General features: G+C 45.9%; 1 protein-coding gene across 1 annotated transcript; it reads right to left on the bottom strand.

The window, feature by feature from the left end:
• Positions 1-14,336: 14,336 nt before the first annotated feature.
• NPHS2 (NPHS2 stomatin family member, podocin) lies at positions 14,337-20,049 on the bottom strand. Its single transcript, XM_036388019.1, has 8 exons — positions 19,773-20,049; positions 18,117-18,220; positions 17,164-17,236; positions 16,774-16,856; positions 16,298-16,501; positions 15,899-15,954; positions 15,002-15,080; positions 14,337-14,615 (listed from the first exon to the last, which is right to left on the bottom strand). The coding sequence occupies exons 1-8, from the start codon at positions 20,047-20,049 to the stop codon at positions 14,337-14,339; spliced, it is 1,155 nt and encodes a 384-aa protein (XP_036243912.1).
• Positions 20,050-20,536: the final 487 nt, after the last annotated feature.

The raw sequence follows: 20,536 nt of genomic DNA, 5'->3' as shown, positions 1-20,536 counted from the left end.
TCTACTGTATTACAGCAGTTAAAAAAATATTTTGTTATTAGGGGAAGAAAGGAAATGGCTTTGGCCTGCTTTTTTTTTTTCTCTGAGGGGTCTGGTTTGGGGGGGAGTTACAAGAGGGCACAGAGGATGGGATTGGGAGCAGTGTAAGACAGGTGAGGTTTCTCTCCTGGGAAAGGTGGCTGCTGTGGGGAGATGGAGGAAGGGAAGCCTGAAGCTGCCTGTGCCTACAGCTGTGTCCTGGGTGGGGCTGTAAGTGTCTGTTACTTTCCAAGGACAGGGAGGGGAGGGGGATGGAGACATTAATGCCATAGCAGACCCAGGCTTAGAGCCACCAGGCATGATCACAGGATGGTAGAGGAGAGATCTTGGTTGGGTGTGTGGGGAGAAACTTTTACACAAGCCCTTCTTGAGGCCTTGGAAACCAGTATGAAATGTCCAAGGTAAAACACCAGGTGAGAAGGGAAGTTAGGGTTTTCTAAACTTTGTATCATCACTGAGAGGGGAAAGGATATCCTTGATGTGCAGGACAGGAGCACAGGGAAGGAAGGAGTCAATAGCTCCAGGAACAGACCAGAGTTTCTCACCTTTCCTGATCAAATTGGAGCAGCTGCCAAATGTGTATCATGTTGGTGACTTCTGCCTTTACTTTGGGCCTGAAAAGAGTTTGTGAGCCAAGAACTTAATGTGATATTTTTCCAGCTGTGTACCACATGCTCCAAAGTCCTGTCTGTGTCCTTAAACTGTAACAGCTACAGAACAAGGCCATTAATCTTCCCATTCTTTGGTGGGAATATCAAGTATTGCCAAAGAGGCACGAGATGGAAAACAAAACTTCTGTCAAGATTTTTTTTTTGCAATTTTTTGTATTTTCTTTCCAAGGAACCATTTGCACAACAAGACAAGAAACTACCTGTCAGGGCTACTCCTAGATCTTACCTACACCCACAAACATGTATCTGAAAGCAAAGAAATGTAATTAATGTAATTAAAACCTACAGTACAGGGATGGAGCTGATAAGGAGAACGCTTATAAATGCTTCATAGCAGAAGCATTTATAAAAACTTACACAATTGACAAGGCTGGTGGGGGAGAAAGGCTTCAGAAGAGAATTCATGGGGATTATGAGACCAATGGCAATATATTTCTTTTTCATTAGTAAGATACACCTCCAAGAAGAAAAAGTGGTGAGATTAATAATTGGTGACAAATACCATTAAATCTATTAAATCTCTGGCCCAGTAAGATCTATGAAAGAAGCAGTGGTGCTTTAGGCAGCTTGTAGGTGGAAACCAAGTAAGTGCCCCTTGGGAGGGTACAGCAAAGCACTGGGGGCTCCTGAACAGATGCACAGTGTCTGGTGTAAGGGGGGTTTCCACAATAAATAAGAGCAAAAAAAACCCCAACCCTATGAAGTACAAATGTGGGTTTAATTCTGCTACTGGTTTCATTACTGCAAATTTTCTTGGCTAAGCATTAAAAAAAAAAAAAAAAATCCATTCACCATGCCTACACATGGAATGCCTGTTCCTGGACCAAAAGGCAATGGAAAGAAGATGAGAGGAACCATAAGGTGAGGACTTGTCAGGTAGCTCTGGGCTGGAGGCTGTGGGGTTCTGCATTTGTCTCTCCATCCCTCCAGCTTCCCTTTAGTAATGGGATCTTTCCCTGCATTACATTTTGTATTTTTGTATGCAATTGCTGGTGTTTTAGGGCGCTCCCAACTCTGCAGGAAACTGACTGCTAGCAGTCCACCAGAAGGAAAATGGCTTTACAGACACACAGACTGAAGTTGATTTAGAGCATCCCTTAGTGTCCATGCACCTGGAGCTTTATCTCCCACAGGTAACTTGTCCTAGGCTTCACCAAAGACCTAACAACCACTAAACTTGGGATTAGCTGCCTGTGGTTTAGATTGCCTGTGCTTTAGATGCTGCTTTGGGGTAAGGGACTGCCAGGAAGTTTGCCACAGCTTTTCTCAGGCCTATGTTTGATCATCAGTTTTGCTCTCTCTTTTCACCAGCAGAGTAAATGCTGTTGAAGTGGTTCTGATGTGTTATTCTCCAGAAATCCCCAAGCTGAGGGATACCTCCAGGGTGCTTAACCACATCAGGCATTTTCTTTCTCTCTGGCAACTCATTTTGTTCCAGAGGAGGTTCCCAAAGCCTGACCTGTGCTCGTGCTTCTCTCCACAGCCCAGGGTAGTTACAGTCCCCACAAACCACCAGAGCCCCCAGGGGGTTTTGGGGTGAGTGTTTCCATCTCCTGTCTTTTTTCTGTGTAGAGTAGTCTTCTCTAGGGCATGTGTTTGTTCCCTGGGCAAAAAGTTTGCTGACCTCCTAAGATAAATTTCTCCTATATTGCATCACTTTGCTGACCACACTATTTGACTCAGATTTGAAGTGCTACCTTCCACTCCCTGCAAACATGCTCAGAAACGCCCTGTGCTGTGTCATTCCCTTGCTGAGGTTTTGTCCACGCTGGTTTCTTTAGCCTCAAGAAGTAACAACACAGAGCTTGTTTAGATGGTCACCCTGACCTCTCCCACTCCCTGACACGTTTCTTGCTCAATAGTGACAGCCACGTGTGCCTTGTCTGCAGAGCTGCCTGCAAATGCGAGATCGGCTTTGGTATTATCCTAATCGCTGGAGCAAATTCAGGTACCTGACAGACCATCCTGTCAGTTTGATGAGTGCTGGAAGGTTGGCAAAGAAGGGATAAGGAGCCCAGGGCAGTGGAAAGACAGAACTGGGAACACACAGCAAGGTCTCTCCCCTGGTCTCTTCTGGTAGGTGGCTGGTGCTGCTGATGTGGCTGGATGAATGGACCAGCTGTCTCCTGTTGGGCCAAGAGATCTGAGGGAAAGACATTTTGGGATTAATAAACAAAAGAGTTGCTAAATTACAACTTCTTAGAACCATCTTTCCAAAGGATGCCAGGCTGGCAGGGATGCTCTGTGATCCATGATTAAGAAAAGAAGCTCTCCTGGCTTTAATTGACTTAGCAGGGACTAGCTTTACACTTCTTTGTACATAAGAGAAGTTTAACAGCGCTAGGAGGGGAGGAATGTTTTGGTTTGTAGGCAATAGGGTATTGGCAGCAGACTGAAAAATGCTCTTTGGCCAAGCACAGGCAGTGCAAGCTTAATCTGCCTAAAAAACATGATCTCATCCATCTTTCTTGACCCAAGGGAGGGAGCTCAGGCTGAGTGCAGACTGGTGCATGGTTTAGGTTGCAGTAAGGGAGTGCTGGGCTGCTGCAGAGTCACACTCCCATCAGTGCTGTATTCAGCTGTTTCTCTGGGTCTATCACTAGCTGGGAGAAGGAACAGCCTCATACATGTGTCCCAGTGTTACCCTGATCCTAAAACTCATCAGCCTCCCTAGCACAGTTCAGAGCTGGCTGTTTCCATCTGCTTTCAGATGTAGATTGTTTCTGTCAGGTTCTGAATCATGTAGTGGGAAAGATAAAAGCAGAGTGAAAAACACTATATGAGCTTCCCTCCCCCAGCTGCCAAACCTGTGTCCTCTTTGGGAGGGAACCAGGAGTATGTGCACATCTTTCATGTTTCTCCAAGGGTATCAAGTGACAGGACAAGGGGGAATGGCTTCAAACTGAAAGACAGTAGGTTCAGGTTAGATATTAGAAAGAAGCTCTTCCCTGTGAGGGTGGTGAGGCACTGGCACAGGTTGCCCAGAGAAGCTGTAGCTGCCCCATTCTTGGAAGAGTCCTTGACTCTAACAGAGTTTTTCCTCAGCTCTCATCCCTTCTTTCCCTCTGCTTTAGCTACTCTCTGATGATGAAAAGGCACTGGATGAAATCCTACAAGACTTCAAGGAGTTGATAAATGCAAGATTTTGGGGGTTGAACATATTATCAAACAGTGTTTGAACTGTGTTAGCTGAGTCCCAGGGGGCATCTAAGTTCACCAGTTCAGTTTTGTTCACCAGTCTGAACAAAACCACTTCAGCTCAAACCTTTTGTGCTGAAGCTCAAGAGTCTCCACATGAGAAGTTACGATTGACCAACGCCATAGTTCAGGCAGTGCATTAAACTCAGTCCCATTTGAGCACTATCTGATCAAAAGCTCTGGTGACTGATAAATTACGTTAATCTGTAGAAATGCTCAGAACTGTCACCAGCAGATTTCAATTTATTGTGCTTCCTACTCACTGTAGCATCTTTATGCTCATGGATTCCTCATACTTCTCTTACCTGATTTCCATCACCTTTCTGTCACAGCCAAAGGCTGGTCCAGCTTTTAGGGGCACAGCAGGCTTGAGCTCTTCTTTCAGATGCTAAAAGCAGACCTAGAGCAGTAGGGAGGCATTGTCTCCATGGCAGCCTGCCCTGGAAGAAACAAACCAAAGGGCATGTAAATTACTGAGAATCCAGTAGAAGGAAAAGTGGGGGGAATGGTAAGGCATGACCAGTTTTGCAGCTCAGTCTTTACTTGGCCTTGTCAGGAAAGTAGCAGGTAATAAAGGACCAGTTGTGTACTGGCCTTTTCCAAAGCTAAAGTATGATCCCCAGATATGTGCTGGGAATCAAGAGCATTCCAATGATAAACTCCAAGAAACTTGATCTGCAGTCACAGGTGAAAAGAATTCCTGTAATTTTAAATGTAATACAGTGCAAAGAACATGCAATGCAGATATAACACGGGGAAGTCATATGTTCAGTGGGAGAGTGTGTGGTTTGTGATTATGTGGATGATTTATGGAAAAGAAACTAAAAGGAAAGGATGGATATTTAAAATGTAGAGTAAAACATCTCTTTGAAGATCATTAACCAAGCAGCACTCTCTGAGGGTAATATTTTTTTTACCTTATCAGTAATGCAAAGTTATCTTCATTTAGATACTGAATTGTCCTGATAATAAAGTATGTCAATAAATGTTTTCTTTGTTTATCATCTTTATCATCTACTTATCTTTATCAAATTTATCATCTACTGTGTAAGATAACAAACAATTGTTGAGTAATTTGCAACTAACCTTCTCAACCTTTGCCTCTGCAAGACCTTGACTTGTTCCTGATTTCCAAACTGTTTCATTTCTGCTGGTTTATTTTAATCATCTTATTTCCTTTATTCAGAATAAAACTAAATTGCACATGTGTTACTCAGGTTTGCTGAGCTGCTTCTCATATTGTCATCTTATTCTTTCACTCAGGGTTATCCTGTCCTTTTCCCTGCATTAGCTTATGCTACATGCCATATTTCAGCCTACAACAGGAGATGAGACAGCTAAAGGAAAGAAATAAGTTGTTGTCCTAAGAAAGGGAGAGCAAGATGAAGGAATGGGGCCAGCATTGCCCAGACAGCAGCATAGCAAAAGGTTAACAGCAGATTGTCATAGTTAGCCATGGTCTGAGCACAGGCACAGCATGGATGTCTGATCCAAAATTGCTTCAGCTAGTGGAGCCCAGAAAAAGAAATCTTAGCTCATTTTCACAAAGACTTTGGGAGCTGGGCCATAGGCCAGGTATTCTCTTGATCCATACAAGGCAAGGAGTTTTGAATGGCCTGGGTTCATTTTTGCATTGTAATGTAATGAATGGCCTTTCAGCAGAAAACACAAGGTATCCTTTCTCTTTACATGGCTCTTTGGTGAGAAACAGTGAAAATGAGAGAGATTATAAAGAATAGGTAAGAGACAATACTGAGAACATGGTAATTTTGTCCTGTAAGGCAAGAGCACTCAGTTACCTGAAGTATTTATTACCTTCTATGATCCAATAACCTGGTCTCCAGCAGAATGTGACAGAAATACAAATGTTTTGATGACAAGGATGGGAGAGGGAGAGAGAACAATGACAGATGAGATTGTTTTAGAAAGGACATGTAAGAAAGTACTTACAGGAAATTTAAAAGGTTTGTCTTGAGGTCTGAGCTTTTGTTCAGTCTTCCTTGATCACTTCTTAAAGCCTTCACAGAGTACCCTCATTGTGAGAACAAGGTGTGGTTTTACTCTGAAATTTGCACTTGGGACTAGAGTGACTTCTCCAGTGATCTTCATTTAGGTCTCTCTTTTCTTGGGCTTTAATGAAGTGCTAAGATCAATGTAATGACACAAAGAGCCTTCTGAAAGCTAGCTGCTATTTAGTAAGGATGACAAAATACTTGTAAGGGGTAATATGGCCAAACCCCATGCAAGTGTTCCCAAGTGACTGTCTTCCTCATCCCATGCCCTCATGGCACCTGCCTTATCTTTCCTGCTGCACAGCAGGAAAACTTAAACAAAAATCACTCCTACTGCTTCTCTTTGGCCTCCTGATAATTCAAAACTAATGCCTGGTTGTGGAGCTGCCATTGTGCATTCTAAAGAGTTTCATCCTACAGAGGGTAAATGACTCCATTTCTTACCAGTCTGGACATGCCAACTCTGCTTCATTGCATTTCTCCTAAACCAGAGAATTTAACCTGCCCTACTCCACAGCTGTGCAGAGGGAGAACCAAGCCATGCATTAAAATCATGCATGGGTCATCAAAATCACTGAAACACAAAAGGATTGTCCTTCCCACCATGTGCTTAATGTGCCAACTTTGCTACAAGATGTCACAGAGACCAAGACCTCCCCAGGACTTTAACTAAGGTTAAACATTGGCTATCAAGAGCAGGCATTGTTACATCTCAAGCACATTCCCCAAGAAACAGGGAATATTCATCAGCATGGCTAGATAAGTGAATGAACAAGTAATTTACTGCCTCATCCAGGCATTTTGCACATCTGCATCACCTGCATCATTGAAGAATGTGATTGTGACTGCAAGGCTCTTTTAAAAAGAATTATATTAAGCCTTTGTGCAATGAGGGAGCCAAATCTGCCAAGACAAGAAGTCAGGGCTTTGCATCAAGCCTATTTTCTTCCAGCAGCTTTGTATCCAGTGTTTATTAAACAGCTCATTCTTAATCCTGAGTGTAACCAGCTCCCACATAGGCTGTTCATCCCTCTTGGCATCCCTCACAGAATCCAGTTTTATTTTTGTTGGCTGAAGGAATTATAATTAAAGGTTGTATTTTCTTCCCCTGCAGGCACAGCTAGGTTTTTAACAGCACTGGGAAGAAATATTCAAGGTGTGAAAGTTGAAGTGAGGTTTTGGCATGCACGAAGCCAAGCTCCCAGTATTTTATCACAAGATTCCTGCCTGACTGGCCCAGGTGGATGCAGTGAGGAGCTGTACAGGCTCCAGCCCATTGCAGGAAGCTGAGAGTGATGATAAACCACACTTCCTGTAAGACAGAGGTGTTAATTGGATCTGGGCTGGCCTTGTACAGAAAACTGCACCTGCAAAATGTCCTTTTGTGAGGCTTCTGGTGCAGTGGGATAAACGTGATCAGCTGAAGTGTTAAAGTGATTGGTGACTGCCTTTCATTTGCTTTGGTTTGGCAACCCCTGTGGAAACAGTTGGAGATTTCAATATCCTTCCTGGAACACCCCCATCTCCCTCAGAACTGCCACCTGCTTTGGAAATCTTGACATTTGAAAAAAAACCCACCAAAATGAGTGATTCATACAGAGTCAGATATGTGGGGGCATATTCTTCTCCATGGTGCTCCATTGTCTTTGGTAAATATCGTCAAGAAATAAATAATTTGCAGAGCACATCCATAATGTGTATGTGCAAGATTCCTTGTGAGTGCCAGGTTTGCCCACAACCAGAGCATTAACAAAAAAGCCTGTGTCAGGTTTCCAGCATATGGTGTGCTTAAATATACTGGGGGGTTTTGAGCTGGGAAGCAAAAGATATCTTTGAGACAGGAGATCCTTCAGGTCTGGAGGTCATTTTGCTTCTGGGTTTGGGGCTTTCTTTGATGGTACCTGGGGATTTTTTGTCAGATCCAACAGTGTGTTCTATTTTTGAATTAATGATGTTCTTCCCGAAAAAGGAAGCACAAGACTCCAGTTGCTAGGGATAAGAGCCTTCTATCTAGAATCCAGTCTTTCCTTTGGTCTCCCTCTGGCCAGAGCACAGTTGTGAAGACACTTGTTTCTATTTCGATACTTTCTTTCCTGTTTGAGTTGTGGTTTTTGTCTGCCAGCCAAAGGAGAAGAGGAGAGCTCCTCTAAAAGTAGCTGCAAGGTCTGCTGTACAGTGCATGAGCACAAATTTATTGTTTCACCCTTAGTAAGAATTTCCTCTGGAATAACACTGATGTTTCCTGTTCAGAGAGCAGCTGGGCCTGCTGGCTCTCTGTGGTTTAATTTCCTTCTCCTAAGGCTGTAGATTCCTAGGAAGTGTTTCTCTAGGGTTGCAGTGTAGTGTGTGACTTTTGGTTTGTTGCTGAATTCTGGATATGAGAACATGGCTGATAAACAGCATATGATCCTAAACAAGAGCTGGGAGAAGGGTAGATCCATAGCTGGAAAATATGTGTTTTTAATGAATATGGAAGAAAAAAATGGTACAAATAAACATTTCTGTCATTGGACCAGTTGGCAAATTGAATGAGGTAGGACACTGATTTATGTGAAATACACTGACTTCAGATTACTTAGCAAGACCAGTTGTTCATTAGTGGTTTTAGGTTTGCTCTGATGCTCTGTGCAGGTGATTGAGCTGCACAGAAAACTGGTCCCGTGGCTGGTGGATTTGCTGTGATGTGACAGCAGACTGCTTGTCCTCTGAGTGTCTCAGTTTTACCACCCTCCTAGATCAGCTCCCCATGATGCATGATGGCTTTTCCTTCACCATTGAGGTGGATTTTTGCTGCAGTCCTGGAGCTTGCCTTGCTCAGGAGATCAGGCTGAGCTTCTGATTTAATTCCTTATGTGGAAGGATGTTTGAGACTGCCTATGACAATGGGCTGCATTATATAGATGGCTGGCCTGGCATTAGTCTGCTTTCATGAAAAAGCAGGTTGCTTTCAGATGACAAGGAAATGGAATTAGATTTATTGTCTAGGATAATTTGTTCCCATTGATTCTGAACTCAGTCCCAAGGCAGAGTGATGTTGTTCTTGACTCCAGTGTACAGCCAGTGCTGCAGCTTTCATGCTGCTTCTCTTTTTCCTGCTGCTGATGTAATGTTAAGTAATTGGCCTTTTCATTTGTGTTTAGAAATATCTACAACCAGGACTCCCTAGGTGGCTGGAGTTTAAGTCTAGATAGATGCAAGAGAAAGTCAGACACCAGCTGGCTTTGCCTAGGTTGTTTGCATGGACAAATGGAGGACATCACTAACCTGATCCTGACGGTGCCTTACAGGAATTGCAACTAAAGCTGAACTTCAGGGACTTTAAGGACTATAATTTCTTCAACTCAAGAACAGTTTGCAGGTGAAGATGCCAACAACAATAGGAAATCCATAACAGAGAAAGAAAGATTAGAAGTAAAAGAGGAAGATGCTATTATGCAGGTGACTGTAGTAGATGCAATGTGCTACTTTCCAGCAGGACCTTTTTGTTTATTACTCACAGTATGTGATGTGACTTGTGGCCCTACAACTGCCCTGAATGCCACTAGGCCAGTGGTATCTCCTACTTTTTTCTTTTTTCCTTTTCTCTTATTTCCTTTTCTCTTTCAGCAGCAGCCAGGTGCTGGTATGAATTTTCTGACCAAGGGCAGCAGTTCTGCATGCCAGTGGAAGATGCAGGAGCATTTCTTTATGGATTTGATTTGTTTTACAGATATAAGTCCCTGGAAATCACAATTACCTTCCAAGGCTTAGAGCAGGAGCCTCTCAAGAGTTACTTTTACTGAAAAATCATAGTTGAAAGCTGACTTATGCCTGTTGGACCCTGTAAGGAGCTGCTTCTTTCTGTTCTCCAAATATTTTGGTGAGTGTTTTGAGGTTTCTTTTGCTCCTGGTCGAGCTACAGCCTTCTCCAACCTCTGTAACCCAGTGATTACACCAGCAATCCAAGACTATGAGGCAGTGAGATTTTCATATCTGCATAGAAAAGGATTTTAGTCTGTTTTTAATGCCAAGATTCATTCAGTGCCTGACCTGGCCTCTGGTTTTCCATGTTTTGCTGACACAGAGCTCTAGCCTGGGTTGGGACTGTGAGCTGAGATACTGGCATGAAACCAGGCACACACTGCTGATGAAATGTGGCATTGTTGGTTTCACATTCACTTAAACAAAGGTTTTTCCCTTTCCAGCCAGAGGGAGGTGGCTGCCAACAAGTCCTCCACTTCCTTTTCTCAGGAAGACTTTGAAGTCCTGGCAGCCCTGGAACGTCTGCAAGTGCAGCTGCTCTGAGTACTGGTCCTGTGCTGGAGGCCTGAGCAGGGCAGGGTTTCATTTCAGGCAGGTGCTTATTTTGTCTGAGAGCTTGCATTAACCAGGGAAACCCCATCTCATTAGCCCTGCTAATAGAACTGACTCTGCTCTGTTTTTATCCTCTCACAGTGAAGATCAGCATCTCACCCTCTGCTAGCAAACACTGAGTTTTATAATTAATTAAATTTGCAAGGTTTACATAGATGTGCCATAAAATCCTTTGTAAATCTTTTAATAATGCCCTTCTCTGAAATCATAGACATGTTTTATAGAGTCAGCCAGTCCCACTGGACTCTTCAGCTCTCCAGATCTTTCTCTTGGGTCTCCTGACAGCAGCTCCTTAGATTTCATGTTTTTGCATTGACTTTGCCTCTGTGTTTCAAAGAAACAGAGATCCGTGCTCAGAATACAGAGGAAAGATTTGAAGGTCTTGAAGAGAAGCAGGAAGAAGCTCTGCAGGGAATCAAGAGCTAGAGAGCAAGCTGAGAAAGACAAGGAAGGCATCCAAAAAGCAACAAACAAGAAAAGGCAAAGTCAAGATAATCAATATTCTGAACCTTTTTCCAGATTTGGAAACTGAAGCAATCTTTGAGGACACTTCACTTATCTAACCCTAATGCAGAACCTTCTCCTGCTGGACACATCCTGGGGTTTTGTCTCAACTCTGTCAGTGGTCAAGCAAAGAGGCTTTTAACGTGATTCTAGATCAGGGCAGAAAAAAACTGCTGAACATGGTCTGGTTTGGAGAGAAACTAATTTTGATTTTGACATGTAACGTAGGGTCTATATCTAGGAGATCACTGTAATTGGCATAATGCTCCTTGTGAGTGAGTACTCCCTGTGACAGTCAAGAAGATCTGTTTAGGATCACTGATTTTGGATTAGAAAGAAATTATGTTCCAGAGGCCTCAGATCTTTTGTGTTTATAGCATGACACTCTTGCTTTCTCTAGGAGGTATTTGAACACTGCTTACCTACTGTTCTTGTCCATATGGTGTGGCAGTGAGTTCCTTAGGTCACAAGCCTATTAGGCATGAAAGCATTTCCTTGTGTTCTTTCTTAACTATATCCACAAGATTTAAATGTGGAGAAGGAGAAAGAGTGGTAATTAAAATTTCTTCCCTTAGTCCTTTAGTGTATCTTGTCCCTTTGACTTCAGAATGAGAGGAGGGCTAACTTGTTTGTTAAGGATGTGATATCTTGGGCATATTTTAAGTCTGTGGTATTTTTAATGGCTTTGGCTTGCTGTTTTTCCTTTCTGAAAAATTTCCAAGAAAATATCTCAGAAGTCATGGCCTGCTCACGTCCCAAAGCTTCTACCTCTGGCCAGCCCAAGAGATCCATAAAAAGCAAACACTGAAGAACAGCAATGACTGAGTAGTGTCTTAGTGCTCATTCCTAGTGGCATTTCACCCTGATCCATTGCTGTTACTCCTTACCTACTACCCTGACATGTCTCTGCCATTTCAGCATTTATGCTGTTCTTCTTCCTGCCTCTGCCATTTCCACAAGTGTCTTGCTTGTCCTCTGCCTCCTCCCACAGTTCTGTAGTTTGTCATCCTTGTAAAACAATTGCTACTTCAAACTTCTACTAAACACACCTCTCTTGCTTGTGACCCTCCTGCTGGCACTCATCAATCTCTTCTTGCTGCTTTATTTCATTCTGTCTCATCCGTGTTGGATCATGCAAGCAAGTTGTTTGCAGCTCTTCCCTCTCATATCAAGAGGGTTTTTTACCTCAGTGCCAGCATGGCCTGGTTATGTATCTGATAGTGAGTACCCTCTTCATCCTCTGAGCTTCAGATGATTCAGCTACCAGCTGTCTGACTGATTAGGAGGAAAATGTACAAGAATTGGGATGACTGCAATTTGACCCATTCTCAGCTTGGAAGAGCAGGCAGTGAAAGTCTCAGGAATCACACTGCCGCAGACAACACCTGCCAACTCCCTCAGAGTAAATTCTCCCTTGGAAACTTCTTCTATCACTAATCCTTAAGTACATTTTTAAACTAGGTTTTCCTTCTGTGAGGCTTTTGAGCATAGTATCTCCAGGTGGTAAAATGACAAGTTTTTGCTGGCTCTGTACATGTAAAAGAGAGAAGATCCTGCTGGAACAAGGCATGCTTTTTGGAACTGAGGATGCTCTTAGCTATAATTTGCCTTTCTGTAAGAAAGTTTGAAAAACCCATGCCTGGCTTCTGCAGATTCAAGTGCAAACAGGGTGATGGGTGTGCCCTGACATAGTGCTGTGTGTCTCCTGACATCAGTTCTTGGGCCAGTGTTGTTCCTTTGAGACTTTATCTGTAAAGCTGTTGGTCCTTCCTGTGCCAATGATCTTGGTGGGGATGGATCATTTTACACGGAGTTAGAAATGCAGCCAAAGAAATGTCCAGAGAAAGAATCAGCTGTAGCTCACTCTGTAATGTTAGGCCCTTTTGCCCTTATGTCCTTGAGGTTGGGAAAGAAGGGCCTATTCCAGCAGCATGAGAAATAAGCAGAACCAGCTTTAGAGGAGTAACTGCACAGCTCATGTTCCCCAGTGGAAGATGACAGAGCCGTTCAACTTCCCGGAGCTAATTTTCTGCGAGCAGATCACTCCTGAGATGTATCACAGCCACACCAGCAGGAGCCACAGTGACCCTGCTGCCCCCTCCCCTGGGAGGGTTACAGTGGCAAACGATGTAACTGGGAGGTTACACTTGCAGGTCAGGTGCTTGTGTGGTCACTGCCGAGTTCAGAGGGGGATTTTTCTCACTCCCACCCACTTGTAAGAGGGCTGGCTGGCCAGCTGTCCTTGTAAAAATGCTGGCAAATATTTGTAGACTGTGGAGCAGTCATGGGAGCAGTTAGAGTTACCAGCAGGCAAAGAGCTGTGAATAAATGAAAATTCAAGAGTGAGCGACTGGCTGAGTATCCCCTGCTAGGCACCGGCATCATGACCAGCAATGTGGGCTAATTAAAAGAAAGGCAACAAAGCGCCCTCTATCTTGACCTGTACAGGACACCAACAGCAGAACAGTGGTGCTGGGAATGGCTGTGCAGGGAGATCTGCTTTGAAGCAAGGGGAGATACTGTAGGTCAAGTGAAAGGGCAGGAGCAGAGCTGACACCCACATAAAGGGCACCAGGATCAGAAAACCTGAGTGCAGGGATATTTCCTTTGACAGTGCGTCAGATTTTTGCCAAGGGAAAGGACTGTAGGTTCCTGTAGGTTCCTGGCCATTTCAAGCAGCTGTAGGCAGGAAAGATGGAGTTTTGTGGCTTCTAGGATTTTTGAGAACTCTCTCTGCTTTCTGGGTGTGTAAATTACCAAGGCAGCTGCCTGCGGGCAAAGGTGTTTCGGTTCCCGAGACTCTCAGCCAGTGGTGCGGGATTCCCCTTGTCAGCCCAGGGGGCGTTGGTTAAACTGGTCACCTCACACTAACGTTTTTAAGTGCCCACGAGCTCAGACGTTGTCCTGCCTCACCACCCTGTGGAAGCGAGCAGCAGCACAGCCTTTCCCCTGCACAGCAGATGTGCCCGGCAGGGAAGCACCAAGCTTTAAAGGCTGCCCTCTCACCTTCTTCCTTTTCGTCCTACTTCAGAACTAGGGCTAAACGCCTAGTTATGGGGATGTACGTGGTGGTAAATGAAATCCCATATCCAGGACACCACAAGGACCTTTCCCTCCTTACAGGATGGCAGCACCCAGCATCCTGCCTGCGTGCTGTTCCCCCACGGATTGTCATGCTCCCGCTCCCACCTGTCTGCTTTGTGGATGGGGCACATGTAAGGACATATGGGAAGGTCTGTCCTTCCTTGCAAGGTGATGGGGCAAGATGGATCACACCCCATGATGTGAGCCAGGCTGTAACGTGTCAAGGTGCATCTGGCTCTGTGGAGGGGAAGGGAGACACCCCACTTCCCTCAATCCCCTGCTCACACACTTGCCAGGCCTGCTCCTCGCACACCACATTTGTTCTTTTCCAAAACAAGTAGAGGCTTTTTCCATGTACAATCCACTTTATATTGCAGGCCTGGGCTGCTTTCCCTCCTGCCTCTAGGTCAGAACCTGATGGTTGGCCAGCCTTCTTCCTCCTTTCTGAGCAGGAGCAAGGTGGGAACCATTTCTCTCAGAGCATGGGTGAGTCCTTCTTGTCTTTTGGATTTTCTGGGAGCTTTGTGGTGTCTGTAAGGAGGCTGCTCACAGCTGGAGAGCTGTGGGTAGCTGGAGAGACCAGGTTCATGGCATCCAGAGGCAAGGGCAAGATGAAAGCAGCAGGTTTCTCTGTGGTAAGGGAGTGCAGTGCATGGAGATAACGGAGCTGAGCAGCAGCTGGAGCACTGGACAGGATCTCAGCTGCCATCCGCAGGGACTCAGAAGCAGCCTTTTCCCCCTCTGCAGCGATCACCTACCAAGCAGGGGAAGAAGGAAGGCTCTGTGAGGCTGGGAGTGAGGGGGCACAGACTGCCTGGTACAGAGGAAGATTTCCTTGATGAAATTTTCGGGGTCAGTGTGATTATAACATTCCTGCTCCTTGAAGATCACAGCATGTACTAACCTCTTGGCATTGCCAGAAGTCTGGAAGCTCATGTCTGGATGTTTTTACCAGGCCCCTCAGAGCTCACAACTGAGCTCCCCTTGTTAGATAGACTCAGCTCTTGTTCAGGAATTAAAGGAAACACCTCAACCCAGAGCTGTGTGCCTGTGTGGCACACACAGGGCCCTCAAATCAGAGGTGGGAAAGGGAGGAGGAATGCTTTGGAAGGAGATGAGAAGATTCAGATGTTGGCATACCCGCACTTTGGCCTGTCTCTGGGCCTCTGCTTCCACAGCCAGAGACTGCCGGAGTTCAGCAGGCAGCTGCACGTTGTTGCTGTGGTAGTAAAGACAGGCATTAGCTGGGCTCTTGACTCTCCTGACAGCACTGGATGGTCACTCTGAGGCTTGGGATGAGCTCAGTCAGTCTCTGCAGAGCAGCTCATTCCTATTCTTTTGTCCCTGGGTGTCCCTCTTTGCGTGTCTCACTTCAGCCTTCTATCTCCATTCCCAACCTTCTCTTTCAGCCTGGTTTTCTAGTGACCAGGCATGATCACCAGCCAGCAGGGAGATCTCTTTGTGTCTCTGAGGCTCATAGTTTAAGCTCACTCTTTGTGAGGCAGCAGAGACTCCACTAGGAGACAGCTCTCAAGACAGGCACAGGAATGTTCTGTTCACAGATTTATTCATTCACTGCTTGGCTCTCTCTTCCATGTCCCTCTCTGTGATCAGTGTGTCCCACCCTTCTGCACAGACTTGAGTGATGAGCCCATCCCTACCAGGGCTGAGCCCCCAGGGCCTTTGATCTAGAGTGGGACATGGAGAGTTCAGTGCCTTGCTGGGCCTTTTGGGCTACCAGAATTGGGTGCAAACTCTGCCTGCAGCAGCAGTGAAAGGCTGATGAGATCCCAGCTAAGGATCCTGCTCTGGCTGTCAGGGCAGGAGAAAGAACAGATATGGAAATTTTACATGAGGCAGAGGCTGAAAAGGGCAGGGAAAATAGGAGCGTGGGAGGTGAGGCTCTACCTTGTGCAGAACACCTGCAGGGAGAGAGCCAGAGGCAAAGCAGGAAGAGGAGCAGGCAACAGCAAACAGCACAGGACAGGTACTTGCAAAAGGAGAGAGGATTCCCTTCTACCAGCATTTCCTACCTACATTTCTATTCTCTCCACTTTGATCCCCCAGCAGCCTGTGACTGCATCCAAAGCCACCTGTGAAGACAAATGTTTTTGGAGCATGGGGAGAACAGCAGACTTGGCCTAGGCCCTTACAGGGAGCAACACAGGGCAGGGATTTAATTGCAGGAATGTAAGGCAGATTTATCAGGTTCAGTGTGCTACTGGGCAAGGCCCCTCAGAAATAAAATTACTGCCCTCACTTCCCATTTGTGTTAACCCCAGGGGTTTAGGGTGATTTAACTGGAGTCCACACTGATTCCCAGTGTGGAAGCCTTCTTCAAACCAGTGTCTGTGACTCTGAGGGAGTGGCCACCTGAGCTTCTTGTGGAGTCTCAATTCACCCTTTGCTTTGCCCTCTCCCTCCCCACGGAAGCACCTTTATCTCCTGGCTGATGTTCTTCCTCTCCAGCAGAAGCTCAGAGAAGGCTTGGTGTGCCAGGAGGCGCTTGGTGGTGGTCTGCACCAGCAGCTGGATGGCACTGGAGATGCTGGTCAGCGTGGTCAGGAGAAGAGAGGCGTTTTCCAGCCGGTAGTAGCAGACAGCATCTATCTCCAAAGTAACCATGTCTTTGGTCACCACCTAAGTAGAAGACATTAGGGGAGATGGAGCTGGTTCTGGCAACTCTAAGGTAGCACAGAAAAGAAAAGCACACAACTGAGAGAATGATGAAGACTGGCTGAATGGTTAAGTCTTTGTAGCTTCCACCTCTGCTACTGACTGATCTTGGGCAAACTAGAGGTTACTTTGAGATGTTTTTACAAACTTTTCTTGGCAAGGATGAAGGTTGGAAGCATAAGATTTAACATTTAAAAGATACCGAAATTAATATAGAGAGGGGGTGTCAGCCATACCTGATGGAAGGGGATCTCTAGGGTTTTGAGGCGGAGGTCTATCTTGTGATAGGTGTCCAAACAGGGAAGGAAAAAGAAAAGGCCTTTGGGAGGAAGAGAAAGACATCAGGTTCATCATCAGAACTACAAAATTACCTCTGCTGTTTTGGAGAACAGGAGAGGGTTCAGCATGCAGAACTACAAAAGAACAGCAATACATAGACTCAAACTTTCGGGCTGTTTCTCTGATGGAAAAGGCATCAGAAACTACTGGCCCTTAAAAGGAAGAGAACAAAATCCATCAAATCTCCTGTCTGGCCATGTCTGCTTGGAGGGCCCCAGCATGTGAGCTCTGGTAAGGCATGCAGAAGAGGAGCAGTGTGGCTGGGGGGAGCTCAGTAAACACCTCACCGGGTCCTTTGGCTCTGCCAGGAAGGAGGTGGCCCAGTCGGAAAACAATGGCTCTCTCATACTCGCGCACCACCTGCAGAGGGAAACAAATCCAGGCTGCAGAGGAAGAAGTAGGACTGGGGAAAGCAGCCTGACCAGCATGGGAGGAAGTTTATTCTGGAAAAGCCATGAAAAGGGAGGATTTAGGTGCTTGTGGCATCACCTGTCACTGAGTCACTTCACCCTTTGCCCAGAACTGCTGGCCAGCCTTGTATATGAGCAGCCCTGTGACAGACAGAGATTTGGGGAGAGCAGCCCATGTTAGACCCACCCAGAGTTTCCCAAGAGGATCCAGCATTTTGCTTCCCTATAGCCTGACCAAACTTAAATAACCCAAGTTAAAATGTTCCACATTGTTTGTTTCCCTCCAAGGCAAACATGCTCATCCTAAGAGCTAAGCAGTAATACTGACATTCTTGTTGATAACAAGACAAATGTGAAATTTCCTGAGAAGCAGGAATCAAATGCCTACAAGTGCCTACTTGTAGCCATGCTATAAATCTGAATAAAAATGAGAGGAAGAGGGAAAATCTGCTATTAACTGAGAGATCAATCTCTCTTAAAATTTTTAAATTTAAAGCCTATTTACCCTGCTGCTGTAATGCAGCCATGTCTGGGCTAGGTAGGCTGAGGGATGTGTCTGAAAGTGAACACACTTGCAATTTGTTTTAAAAAAATTGCAAGTTTTCCTTCCTGCTGGTATTTCAGCAGGAATATTTGATAGGCAATGGTAGGACCCCTGTGCTGTAGCAACATGTGATAAAGGACAAATCAAAACTAATGATGAGTTGAAGAGGTATAAATAGGGGCCTTTTACCAAAAAACACTTTATGCTCATGTCTAACAAAGGCTGACTCAGTGTGTGACATCCAGATCAGGCACCAAATCCTGAGAGGCCCCATGGCAATTCTCACCTTCATGCAGAACCAGACAGAAATGGGGAAGGTCAGTATGATGAACAGGAAAGACAAGATGGTCAAAAGCCACTCACAGACACCCAGACCAGGAGACTTTACACCTGGGGAGAAATCCAACAGGACTATGTTAGAAGAGGACTGCTCCCAAAATACTGATAGCCTGACAAGTGCCTGCACACATCAGCTTCACTGCTGTGGTTTGCCTGGACTCATTGTAAATTAACCACTTGGCTCTGGAGTTGAGTTAAGGAACACTCCCTGCTCCAGATTGCCAGGAGTAGCAAGGATGGATGGACAGATTTTCTCTGCTTTACTGGCAAAAACTGAGCCATGCTTCTCCATGGTTGCTTGACTAGAAAGCAGACTTCATCTTGAAGAATTGGGCCTACAAAGCAGGGTTGAAAGGCTTGGAATGGGCAGCTTTGCTGAGCTGGCATCCCTGAAGTTTATCTGGAAAGATGAGCTAAAGACAAAGATCACAAATGAGAGAGAGCTTTAAACATGCACAGCCTGAAGTGCCCTTCTCTATTAGAGTATTTCAGGTTGTTTTGGAATAGGATTTTAGCTGCATCCCAGTTCCCATATGCCTCTGGCGCCAGTAAAATCTTCCCGTGTTCTAAGAAGTCACCTCAAGGTGCTGGAGGGTGGCTGGCATGGTCAGCCCAGATTATTATTACTTTCTACATCTCCCCAAAGTGAGTGTGGGTCATCTTGCTCTGGCTGCCCTTTGTTGTGCTCCTGTCTGAGGGAAAAATTGACAGGTATGGCATGAAAACAGATGGAGCCAGGAAGTGGATCAGGATTTCCAGCTGTGAAGTTAGCACCCTTCCCATTTTTAATCCCTTCCAACCCTTCCATCCCTGCTCCTCTGCCTTTGAAATATTTTATAGAAACATCTGGTCCTGAGGGAGCTTCAGATCCCAAGAACCTGTGTAGTCACTAGAGCTCCTAAGCTCTGCCCAATAGCTATAATTCCTGTAATGGAGGCAGAAAGATGAAGCTTGTTCCCAGGGAGTCAGGAGCAAGTCTGAACCTTGGTGTCACTCTGGGGCAGCAGAGGTGCTAGCAGGGAAGAGCACAAGTGGTGCTGCCTCTTGTAATGGACACCTGCCATGCCTGTGGTGATGCTGGGTCCAAACAGGCCCAGTTGTATTGCCAAAAGGATCACACTGCTCCCTTCTATTGTAGCAGGCTGGGAATGTGCCTAACGAGCACGTGGAGAGGAGCTGCTCTTAAAGGTTACCCAGCAGGTGAGGGGAAGTGTCACCTCAAGGGCAGTTCTTCCCTGCAGCAAGGTTCTTTGGGCTATGAGCTGGCAGGAAGGCCAATGCCATCCACCTAAGGGAGGCCAAGCAAGAAAAGGAAGAGACCAGAGCATGAACTGAACTGGGGAGTAGCAAGCTGAAGCGTGAAAGATGCTTGGAATGTAACTGCTTGTATCCAGGTTCACTGCTTCGCTGGATGGTGCTAATAAGCCTGCAGAAGCTGGCTGGGAGGCTAGCTGGAGTCTCCCACATCCTGTCCTGAGGATAACCACACCTGTGCATGGTGTGATGGTGTGATAACACCATGCAGAGAGCAGAGTCACGCTGTGACCCACACAGCACCAAAGAGCCCAGAGTTTTCCAACCCCTTCCCTTCTTTAAGCCATACCTTCCTCTTGCTGCTCACTATCCAGCAATGCCATTGCCTCCATTTCTTCATCAGACACCACATCATCCACGTCCACCACCGTGGAGGTGTGCACCCTACCATCGCTCCCCGCAGTGCTCTTGGTCTCCTTGGCTTTCTCCTGCTTCACATCTCCCTTCCCTTTGCCAGCTTCTCTGCTGCTCTCTCTCTTGTCTCGTTTGCTCTGTGCAGCCGGGGACTCTCGGCGTCTTCTCTGGGGCTCCCTGGAAGAGCTCTGAGCCCTCTTCTCCATCCTCATCCCTGCCCAGGAGCACACAGCTGCCCGGGGCTAGGATGAGGACGTGCCCAAATTTATTGCTGCAGGCAGGGGAGGAGAGAAGGGGAGGTGCCACATCAAGGAGGCTCATTTCAAGTTCATCACAGGCTTGTCAGGCATAATGGACAGTGAAGTGAGCAAGCTGCTTCCAGCTGCTCTGCTCTCAGCATGCACTGCTGTGGAGATGGGAAGGAAAGTTAGACCTGGACAAGGTGGACCCCAGGAGGATATTCTATTTGCATCTATGCTTTTGGAAATAAAATGCAATCAGAAGCATTCCAGTGATTTTTAGTAGATAGTTTCTGCAAAGCTGTTGAAAAGCAACCTAAAAGTAACTGTTAGGCACGTGGTCCAAAAGATACCAAAAGGTGAGAGTGGTCCAGAACAGACACCAGGGTGAAAAGCCTTTGCTGGTGAGGCCAGGGGCTTACTCAGGAGTGGATGGAGAGGGTGTTGTGGTGAACACTTG

The sequence above is a fragment of the Molothrus ater genome, chromosome 9 (assembly GCF_012460135.2).
Source record: "Molothrus ater isolate BHLD 08-10-18 breed brown headed cowbird chromosome 9, BPBGC_Mater_1.1, whole genome shotgun sequence".
Lineage (NCBI taxonomy): Eukaryota > Metazoa > Chordata > Aves > Passeriformes > Icteridae > Molothrus > Molothrus ater.
This window is presented reverse-complemented; position numbering and strand designations above follow the sequence as displayed.

What these genes read in the sequence shown, in the direction of transcription:
- NPHS2 (XM_036388019.1), bottom strand. Translation starts at nt 20,049, where the DNA reads ATGAGGATGGAGAAGAGGGCTCAGAGCTCTTCCAGGGAGCCCCAGAGA. An exon ending in ACATCAGCCAGGAGATAAAG is followed by an intron (nt 15,955 to 16,297) that starts GTGCTTCCGTGG and finishes TTGTCTTCACAG; the next exon opens with GTGGCTTTGGATGCAGTCAC. An exon ending in AAAGTGGAGAGAATAGAAAT is followed by an intron (nt 15,081 to 15,898) that starts GTAGGTAGGAAA and finishes TTACTACCACAG; the next exon opens with CAACAACGTGCAGCTGCCTG.